Genomic DNA, 11,491 nt, shown 5'->3' with positions numbered 1-11,491 from the left:
GGCACCATCTCAGAGGAAGAATGTGAGGTAGGGAAGAGGGTACTCCAAACAATGGGATCTAGGCAACAGAAGAAGAGGTGGGGCAATGAAATTTGGAAATGCTCAAGATGCCAGACTTAGAGGAGAGCAGAGATCTCAGAGGCCAATGGGACTGGAGGCAATAATAGAGGTAAGAGATATAAAGAGTGAGAAGTCATGGTTTTAGGCTAAAGAGAGATGGATTTAAAGCAGAGATAAGGAGGAATTACTTCTCACAGTCATGAATCTGAAACTCACTATCCCAGAATGTATTGGACAATGATACACAAGAAGTTTAAGGAGGAGATAGCCAGATTTTTAATTAGTAATTGGTTGAAGGACTATGGGGAGCGGGCAGGACAGTGCAGTTGAGGCCGAGATGAGATTGCCCACAATCGTAATAAATGGCAGAACAGGCTCGAGAGGCTGAATGGCCTATTCCTGGTTCTTATGCTGTAATGAGAAGTGAAAACATGGAGGAATTTGGAAACAAGGATAGAAATTTTAACCTCAAGTCTAGGAAGCAATTTAGGTCAATGAACATGGGGACGACAGGCAAACGGGATCTGGTTCAAAGTGAAGGCACAGGCAACAGAATTTTGGATGACCTCAAATTAACAAAGGTAGTATATGGGAGGTGAGGCAGGACTGCCCTGAAATAGTTCGATCCATTGGTAACGAAGGCATAGATGAGGGAAGAAAACGGAAATATTAAGAGTTGCGACTAAATGTTTCCTCTATCAGTAATTGAGGAGGTCTAAAAGATAGGCGGCAGGAGGATTAAAGAAGCTTTGGAGTTTAAAGAGGGAATTTCGTAATGGGGTCTAGATCAATGACGACACCAATAGTGACAGAGAGGAACTGAACAAGAGGCCAGAGACAGAGAAATGCAGAGGTAAATAGGAGTTTGCTGGGTTATCAGAATCTACAAAGATAGGGGTCGTGTGAGCACATAAAAGATAATAGGGTCTGTAAAACCTAACGATTCAACAAGTGAAAAAATCAGTAAATCAGCAGAACGATTTACTGAGGAAGTTTATTAAAGTGAATACGTCAAGGTCAAGTGCAAACTCCTGCAGATGCCAGAAATCTGCAATTAACATGGAAAATGCTAGGAATTCTCTGCAGTCAAGCAGCACCTGTGGAGGGAGAAAGAGGTTAGCATTTCAACAGTTCAAAAGAGAATTGACCACTCGTTGGTTGAGAACAATTGAGGGTAATAGTGGCAATGAGGATAAGTGTGTTTTTAACTCGTTCAATGGATGTAGATTTAGGTTTAGATTGAAGTTTTATTGTCGTGGTTCTAATGTAGGCATCATTGGCTGGGCCAGAGTTTGTTGGCCATCTTTAAATTTCTCTGGAGAAGGTGGTGGTGAGCTGCCTTCAGGACCCAATTCAGTCCATGTGCTGTACATTGACCCACAATGCTGTTAGACAGGGAATTCCACGATTTTGACCCATCAATACTGAAGGAACGGTAATGTATTTCCAAATCAGAAAAGGGCATGGAAGCAGACCCTTCGATTCAACTCCTCCGATACGATCAGGTTTCCCAAACAAAACTCGTCCCATTTGCCTGCATTAGGCCCATATCCCTCTAAACCTCTCCTATTCATGTACTTATCCAAATGTCTTTTAAATGTTGCAACTGTACCTGCATCCACTACTTCTTCTGGTGGTTCATTCCATAGACAAACCACCCTCTGTGTGAAATAGTTGCCCCTCAGGTCTCTGTTAAATCTTTCCCCTCTCACCTTAAAAATATGTCCCCTAGTTTTGAACTCCCCCACCCGAAGGAAAAGACCTTGGTTATTCAACTTATCTATGCCCCTCATGATTTTATATGATTTTCCATAAAGTCATCCCACAGCCCCTCCTACAATCCAGTGAGAAAAGTCCCAGCCTATCCAGTCTCTCCTTACAACTCAAACCCTCCATTCCCAGCAACATCCTGGTAAATCTTTTCTGAACCCTCTCCAATTTAATAATATCCTTCCTTTAGTAGCGTGACCAGAACTGTCCACAGTTGGAAGAGGAATTTACAGGTAGTAGAGCTCCTATTGTATCTGTTGTCCTATCTTCTAGCATCATTGTTGACAGTCATTCGCTAATGAATATGATTGCACACCTAGGAAATTCCAACTATTTCCATGTCGTTCTCCTCGATTAGAAGTCACATGTTTGGAAGGATTGTCCACGAGGTGGACAAGTTTATTGGGCCTAATGTCTCTTTCTGTTGCTAAAGTCTCTTACAATTTATTTTCAGAGTCAAATTCATGTCAGACATCGAAGGCCCCGCAAGAGATGTGGCAACACACAATTTTTCTAGCCATTTTAGCTTATAGCCTAGCTGTCACTATTACGACGGTATTACTTGGCGTAAGTAATTTAAATCAAATTATCACAATTGTTCATAGTGTTATCAAGCATCCATGTGTTGTTAGCAGGGGATATAGTCAACATGGATCATTGCCCATAATAGAATTATGTAGAATTTACAGCACAGTGACAATTCCTTTATGTCTAATTACCTGTGACAGAGTTAGCAGCACACTTGCCTCTGAATCACAAGTTTCTAGGTTCATAATCCTCCAATCTGGGGCTTGAACACCAAAATCAAAGCTGACAATTAAGCGAGGAAGTGCTGCAGTACTGAAGATGACACCTTTTGCATGAGCCATTGAACGAAGCTCCCAACTGCCTGCCAAAAGTCATTCTATGGCACAGTTCCAAATTATTCCCAGCATCTTGGTTTATCCCTCAATCCATGTTAATCATGGATCATTGCTGTGTTTCCTACACAAATGGCTTCAGAAGAAGCACTACAGGTAGTTCTGCTATAATGCATGCTTCATTAATGCGAATTGGACTCTGTTTGTATAATGCGAACTTTCTACCGAACAGTATAGCGATTTTCTGTAGCAATTTCCCCGTAAACCAATTTGCTATAGTCACACAAGAACACAACTATTGCATTATAAGAGAGCTACTTGTACATTGTTTGTAAACTGCTTCATGAGATATCTGGCTGCTGTGAAAGGCATTATATAAATCCAAGCTTTTTATTACTTATTTGGTTTGGCTCACGTTTGTACTCTACGTGGGCTCCTTCCTACCTTATTGACAAGTGGCTGAGACTAAAACATTGAACGCTTCCAAGAAGGAGTTAGATATAGTGCTTAGGGATAAAGGGATCAAAGGTATGGGGATAAAGGGATCAAAGGTATGGGGAGAAAGCAGGAACAGGGCATTGAGTTGGGTGATCAGACATGGTCATAATGAATGGTGGAGCAGGATCGAAGGGCTGAATGGCCTCCTCCCATTCTTATTTTCCATGTTATTTCATCACACCCAATTAACATTACCCTCCATTCCCTTGTCCATCACATGCTTATCCAACATTTTCTAAAATAAATGTAAAGTTACCAATGGGTACTCTCTCATTAAAGAGGCAACTGGTCGTGGTTTAACCTGAGGGTCGCCACGCCTCAGGTGAGGGGAAGAGGTTGAGAAGGAAAGTCCTTCATGGTAATCCCAGCTGGTGCTGGAATTGAAGCCACACCGTTGGCATCACTCCGCATTGCAAACCAGCCATCCAGCCAACTGAGCAGACTGATCCCCAGTTCCATCAATACATCTGTGCCATTTTTGTTATCCATTCATGGGATGAAGGCATCACTAGCTAGGTCTATCCCTAATTGCCCAGAGGGCAATTAAGAGTCAACCACATTTCTGTGGGTCTGGAGTCACATGTAGGATGGCGGTTTCCTTCCCCAAAGGGCATTAGTGAACCAGATGGGTTTTTCCAACAATTGACAATGGATTCATAGTCATCGTTAGACCCTTAATTCCACATTTTTTAAATTGAATTCAAATTCCACCATCTGCCCTGGTGGGATTTGAACCCAGTCCCCAGAACATTAACTGGGTCTCTGGATCACACACACAGTACACAGCTTATCAAGTCTGTTCCACCAGTCAATATGATCATGACCATTCTTGGCCATCCACTCCCCATATCCCTTAATTCCTTACAAGATCAGACTACTGTTATCTCAGCCTTAAACGCACTCAGTGACAGTGTAGTCACAATCTATTACAGAATTCCAAAGATTCAAAACTGAGAGCTTGGTAAGGAGCAGCAGATTTAGAGAGGAGGTGAGGAAACATTTTTGAATAGGAAACCCTCCTAAATTAAAACTGCATCTCCTAATTCCCATCTCTCCTAAAAAAAAGGAAATGTCCTTTCAGCTACCTATTTGTCAAGTTGGCACGGTGGCTCAGTGGTTAGCACTGCTGCCTCATAGCGCCAGGGACCCGGGTTTGATTCCAGCCACAGGTGACTGTATGGAGTTTGCAGGTTTTCCCTATGTCTGCGTGGGTTTCCTCCGGGTGCTCCGGTTTCCTCCCACAGGCTGAACATGTACAGGTTAGGTGGATTGGCCATGATAAATATGGGGTTATGGGAATAGGGTGAGGGTCTGGGTGGGATGCTCTTCAGAGGGCTGGTGCAGACTTGATGGGCCAAATGGCTTCTTCCAGCACAGTATGAATTCTATGAAGTCCCCTCAGTAACTTCTATGTGATTGAACCCCATTCTTGAAAACTTCAGTGGATACTCTTTGAGGCGGTGAGAAGTGAAAGGTATGATATTAATAATGCACTGATACTGCAACTGAAATTAATTCTAGGTCTTCGTGTGCGTCCATAAGCATTCAAAGAGCAAGCCGAATTGTAAAAAAGCTCTCAGAGGTCAAGAGGAATCCAACCTGACTTCTTTCAGAGAATGTGCGTTACCTCTGAGTACAGACCGGGCCAGAGAGGCACAGAATCAGGAGTATGAAGACATGGCACTCATCAGAACCATCAGTCAGATACCAAGATAATGCAAGTTAATAATGCAAATTCTACAGTGTGCAGTCCTAAGCTATCCGCAATAAGTGTTGGTTGGCTAATCCACATATATTTGAAGAACTAAATTCCCTCTATAGAATTTCAGCTGTACTGCATAAGTTTTTATTTGGTATGAGTTGGTGAACATTAATGTGAGGTGTCTTAATTTGGAAATATATTATGCTCAAACCATGAAATCACCAGGAAAAGGCTAGATTAGCAAAGAACGGGAATCAGACAGCACTGGAAGCTGCTTGAAAGAACTGCCTAATTAATCCAATTCCTCCTCAGAAAAGATTTACAAGGATGTTGCCAGGGTTGGAGAGTTTGAGCTATATGGAGACGCTGAATACGCTGGGACTATTTTCCCTGGAGCGTCAGAGGCTGAGGGGTGACCTTAAAGAGGTTATTAAAATCATGAGGGGCACAGATAAGGTGAATACTCAAGGTCTTTTCCCCAGAATAGCAGAGTCCAAAACTAGAAGGCACAGGTTTAAGGTGACATGGTTAAAATATAAAAGGGATCTAACGGGCAACTTTTTCATGCAGAGGATGTGCGTGTATGGAATGAGCTGCCAGAAGAAGCGGTGGAGGTTGGTACAATTTAAAAGGCATCTGAATGGGTTTATGAATAGGAAGGGTTTAGAGGGATATGGGCCAAATGCTGACAAATGGGACTAGATTTATTTAGGATATCCAGTCAGCATAGACAAGTTGTACCAAAAGGTCTGATTCCATGCTGTACATCTTGATGACTCTATGGCTTGGCTTTTACTACAGAATCACAAAATAGGTCCAGAATGGAAAAGGGCCCTTCAGCCCATCATGTCTGTGCCAGTTATCAAGCACCAATCTACTCGAATCCCACTTTCTAGGACACAAACAGAAATTGCTGGAGAAACTCAGCAGGTCCTGCAGCATCTACGGAGAGAGAAAGCCGAGTTAACATTTCTTCAGAACTGTTCTGAAGAAGGGTCACTGGACCTGAAACGCTAACTCTGTTTCTCACTCCATGGATGCTGCCAGACCTGCTGGGTTTCTCCAGCAATTTCTGTTGTTGCTTCAGATTTCCAACATCCACAGTTTTTTTTCTGCTTTTCTTTAGCACTTGGCCTGTAGCCTTGTGCGCTACGGGACATCAGTGATCTCATAAATATGGCATTTTGAAAGAGCAATTTATTTAGTGCTAGCAGGATAATGATCCAACGCTCCTTTGAAAACCAGTTTCCACCACCCTTTGAGTTATTATGAGACCAGTGGACACCATGGGGGCTAAGGTGCATTATTTCCCCTTACAACTCCATTTTGATTTAACCCCTCCCTCGTTCCCTACCCTTCTCTTTTCTTATTGGTTATTAAAACCCTAATGTGCTTAGAAAGGAAATTTGCCATCCTTACCTGGTCTGGGTGACATGCGGCTCACTCTTAACTGCCCTCTATAGCAACCAGTTCAAGGGCAATTAGGGATGGGCCACAACTGAAGGGTGAGTGGACCACCATCATTTCACCCGCCCCCACCACCTGCCGATCCCCCTCCCCGAAAAATGGCAGACAGGTCAGGCAAGGGCAGATAGGGCACTACAAACTATGATCCCCAACAATGCCAACCGATAAACCCATTGGGAGGGCTCATAAAGTTACAGTCAGGACAAGGAAGATTTTATTTTGAAACAAAGAGGGATCAGTGTTTGGATTGTCCATTCAGGAAGGGTTAGAGAGGGAAAAGCAGTAGGAGTATTCAGGAAGAAAAGCAGCCCCTCTGGAATTTTCTACACAATAGAAAGGCAGAACAAGAATACAGGAGTTACCATACAAGGTTTAATGAAATAAACATTTCTACCCATAGGTGTGCTACTCATAGCCCCACATGGGGTCCAGGACCTGTTTCGGTCACCTTTGTTAAATGGTAGACAGGGTGGTGAAGAAGGCTTTTGGCACGCTTGCCTTCATTGATCAGCGCATTGAGTATAGGAGCTGGGATGTCATGTTACAGCTGTACAAGATATTGTTAAGGCCACATTTGGAGTACTGCGTACAGTTCTGATCGTTCTGCTACGGGCAAGATATTATTCAATTGGAAAGGGTGTAAGAAAGGTTTACAAGGATGTTGTTGAGACTGAAAGTTTTGAGTCATAAAGAGAGACTGGATAGGCTGCTGGAACTTTTTTCACTGGAGAGTTGGAGACTGAGGGGTGACCTTATAGAGGTTTGTAAAATCACGAAGGGCATAGATAAAGTGAATAGCCAAGGTATTTTCCCCAGGATAGGGGACTCCAGAGCTAGAGGGCATACGTTTAAAGTGAGAGTGGAAAAATTTAAAAGGGACTTGAGGGGCAACTTTTTCACTTTGGTGCGTGTGTCGACTGACCTGCCAGAGGAAGTGGTAGAGACGGGTACAATTACAACATTTAAGACATATTTTCAGGTACCTGGATAGAAAAGTTTAAGAGGGTTATGGGCCAAATGGAGGAAAATGGGGCTAGTTCAGTTTCAGAAACCTGGTTGGCATGGGCCGGTGGGGCTGAAGGGCCTGTTTCCGTGATGTATGACTCTATGGCTGTAAGACCACCTTTCTATATGATCATGGTCCGTTGTTTAAACAATGGTTGTGTTTGCTGTCATGGGAAGTATGTACATAGCAGCAGCAAATACACAGGGGCTCCCCAATTAATGAACATCTGATTTACAAAGGCTCATACTTACAAATGCAATCCCACACAGGTGTGTGGTTTAAAGATCCAATACACACAAGTTTCCTGTCTTTACAAACAGCTACTTTATATTGTCCTAAATTGCATTCCAATTTGAATATAAATTGTCTCGTGAACAGACTTCAAATCCTTTCAGAATCTGGAGACTGCCTGTAGTGACAAATACCAATCACTACCATTTTAATGACGTAGAATATCAGGTAAGAGAAATAAAGAGTTAAACAAAACAGAGTTTTCAATTTTTAAAAAGTTGCGCATTTGCAAAGTCGGCATCATCCTTGGCGTCAGAGAACACATCGTTCAATAATATGCTGCTCTCCTACTCCTCCTGCCAATAAGGACAAGTTCACGTTTACCTACATTGTACTCAGTTTTCACCCACTCACCTAACCTGCCTAAACCTCTCGGCAGACTTCCCAGCTCCGCTGGGTCCCACCTGTCCTGGTGTTATCGGCAATACAGGCCGATCCAGCCCACCATTCAGGGTCACGGCCTTTTAGCCAGCCACGCCTGCTCCGTCACTCGATTCTATTTGGTGTTGGCCCTGCCTGAAGGGGTCAGTCCTCCCAATTCACAGCCAGAAACTAGTGGGTTTATAATCCCACTCCCTGGGACTTGAGTAACTTCATTCTGTCGATCCAGTGCAATACTGAGGGAGTCACTGCTGGAGGCATCACCTTTAGAATGCGATCTTAAACCAGGGACCCTGCTTTCCCACAGCAACAATACAAAGAAGACTGGGATGTCCTCCCTGATGTCAAGGACAATATTTATCTCGCACAATCTCAGCATTTTTAGGTGTGGTTGGTGGCCATTTGGCCCATCGTGCTGCACCGGTTCTTTTATCCAGTATTAATCTCCTTCCATTTCCACATATCCCTGCACACTATTTCTACCCAAATATCCAATGCCCCAACTGATCCTGCCTCCACCGCATTTCCAGGCAGCGCATTCCAGACCCCGAACTACCCACACAGTCACAGAGTTGTACAGCACGGAAACAGATCTTTTAGTTCAACTCGTCCATGCTGACCAAACATCCCAAACTGATACAGTCCCACATGCCAGCATTTAGCCCGTATCCCTCTAAACCCTTTCTATTCATGTTCCCATCCAGATGCCTTTTAAATGTCGTAATTGTACCAGCCTCCACCACCTCCTCTGGGAGCTCATTCCATACATACACCACCGTATTAGTGAAAAAGTTGCCTCTTAGGGCCCTTTTAAATCTTTCCCCTCTCACCTTAAACCTACGCTCTTAAATTTTTGCCCTCTCATTCTTTTTTCTTTTACAAGCTTATGCATTTAACCAATATCTCTAAGATAATTTACACGTTCATCAACATGTTGCTGGGATCTTGCTAGGCGCAAATTCGCTGCCGTGATTCCTCCATTAGACAAGAAATTGCATTTCAAACACACATCGCTGGCTGTAAAATGCTTTGGGATGTCATGTAGTCGTGGAAGGAGTTACACAAGTCTCTTTTTCACTCGATTCTATTTGGTGTTGGCCCTGCCTGAAGGGGTCAGTACTCCCAATTCACAGCCAGAAACTAGTGGGTTTACAATCCCACTCCCTGGGACTTGAGTAACTTCATTCTGTCGATCCAGTGCAATACTGAGGGAGTCACTGCTGGAGGCATCACCTTTAGAATGCGATCTTAAACCAGGGACCCTGCTTTCCCACAGCAACAATACAAAGAAGACTGGGACATCCTCCCTGATGTCAAGGACAATATTTATCTCATACAATCTCAGCATTTTTAGGCTGACCTGTACCTCAGTTCCATTTACCCCACCATTGTTCCCAACCAGAACATTAATCCAAAACAAAAACAGAAGTTGCTGGAAAAGCTCAACAGGTCTGGCAGGACCTGTGAAGAAAAAGTCACAGAGTTAACATTTCAGGTCCGGTGACCCTTCCCCAGAACGCTAATCCATCTCCCTCAGTCATGGAGTTGATCCTCGGTTGCATCAATCGCCTTTTGTACAAGAGGGTTCCAAATTTTGACAGCACTGTCTGTGCATGAAAAAGCTGTTCCTCATATCCCCGGCTCCACTGTTCGGATTATGTCCCCACCAGGGAAACAGGCCGTCCGTCTTATTGCAGACTTTAATTTTGCATTATCGTAAAAGTAGCCAGCTAAATCATACAGGCTGTCACATTACTGGAGGGTTCTACCACTGAAATGCCTTAGCAGACGTAATCTTTTATTCAAAGGTTACCCTTGAGTGCGCTTGGTAGCTGCTGCAATTTGTCACTGTCAGAAGTGGCTCAACAGCGAGTGAAACCCTCACCATTCAGATCAACAGACTAGCAGGGAGTGGCCTTCTCCAACTTCTTAAGATATATGAGGACCTTCAGAGCCTATTCCTTTCTCCCTCAGTAAGTCAGCCAAGGTCTATCTTCTCAGTAAATCTCTATCCCACCTCGGTCATAGAAAACAGAATATTACAACAACGTGCGCTGGTGTAGCACCTTTGAAAGACCAAAGGCACTTCACAGCAATGTTGATAAACACAATTCAACACGTAAAGCAGTATTCCTTCAGGTGACCTAAAAATGCTTATTTAAAGAGATAGGCCCTAAAGGTGAAAAGACCAGGTAGAGAGATTTACAGCCATTAACTGATGAGAGTGGAATGATTGGAACAATGGGGAAGTGATGGTCTACTGGTATTATTACTGGACTGTTAATCCAGAGACCCAGATAATGTTCTGGAATCAGAGTTCGAATCCCATCATGGCAGATGGTGGAATTAAGAGTCTAATGATGACCATGAATCCATTGCTGATTGTTAGGAAAAACCCATCTGGTTCACTCATGCCCTTTAGGGAAGGAAACTGCCATCCTTACCTGGTCTGGCCTACAAGTGACTCCAGACCCACAGCAATGTGGTTGACCCTTAACTGGGCAAGACCGGCAATAAATACTGGCCTCGCCAGTGATGCCCTCATCCTATGAATGAATTCAAAAAAGAATATAATTGACTTGCACCACAGGTGAGAATTGGAGGGATAGGGAGAGTTAAGGTGGTGGGACAAAGTTACAAGGATAGGGAGGGAATCACACCAAGTGGACCACCTTGACCAATATTACACATCTCAGCTCGGGCTTCGATTTTTGATTTCACACCAAGAGACCAACATCGCTCTTGCAGCTTTAAACATAAACATATGGACTGATTCGTTCTTTCTCCCCCTATGGACTTTATTCTTATGTTAACTTCACAAAACACCTACTTAAGAGGTGAGGGAGATTCCATACTATACTGATAGGGACACTCAAGGGATTTGTCATCTCAGGATTCGATGGTCCAAAGGGCCTTTTCCCGTGATGCAGACCCACGTTAGTCGATGAGGCTTCAGGGGTGCCTTGCTGCATCACCTCCCCTCTGCTGGGACCCAACAACCTCTGACACCCCAGGCCACAGAGGTTTGTACCAGTGCGGGAAATCCTCTGCAGGATAGGGTCCTGTCAATCCTGGGCCATCAGAGGTTGCCTGCCAAAGTCACGTGAGGCAAGGCCAGCAAAGTGGTCAGCATGCTTCCTCAATCTCTAGCACCACAGGCATAGCATTGTCTCCCGTAGCTGCCAGCAAATGTTGGTAATGGTTTCTTGTCATATGTAAAGGTGCTGCCTTTCACATACCTGCACTGTCTCTCTCAATACACTGCTCACTGACACTGAAGACCCCTGTTTCCTTAGAACTCATGGAATCCCTACATTTTTCTGAAGAAGGGTCCTGACCCAAAACGTCAGCTTTCCTGCTCCTCTGATGCTGCCTGACCTGCTGCGTTCCTCCAGCTCTACACTGTGTTATCTCAGACTGCAGCATCAGCAGTTCTCACTATCTCTCAGTGTGGAA

General features: G+C 43.9%; 1 protein-coding gene across 1 annotated transcript in view; it reads left to right on the top strand.

The window, feature by feature from the left end:
• LOC125483378 (cytotoxic T-lymphocyte protein 4-like) overlaps positions 1–5,220 on the top strand; it is a 23,793-nt gene extending 18,573 nt beyond the window's left edge. Inside the window, exons 3-4 of the mRNA XM_048598392.1 lie at positions 2,285–2,397; positions 4,710–5,220. Of these exons, the coding sequence (XP_048454349.1) occupies positions 2,285–2,397; positions 4,710–4,904 (308 nt within the window). The 3' untranslated portion in view covers positions 4,905–5,220. The remainder of the gene's footprint in view (positions 1–2,284; positions 2,398–4,709) is intronic.
• The last annotated feature ends 6,271 nt before the right edge of the window (positions 5,221–11,491 follow it).

This window comes from Rhincodon typus, chromosome 6, assembly GCF_021869965.1.
Source record: "Rhincodon typus isolate 14 chromosome 6, sRhiTyp1.1, whole genome shotgun sequence".
In the NCBI taxonomy this organism is placed as follows: domain Eukaryota; kingdom Metazoa; phylum Chordata; class Chondrichthyes; order Orectolobiformes; family Rhincodontidae; genus Rhincodon; species Rhincodon typus.
The sequence above is the reverse complement of the archived record's forward strand: the minus strand, read 5'-3'. Positions and strand labels throughout refer to the sequence as shown.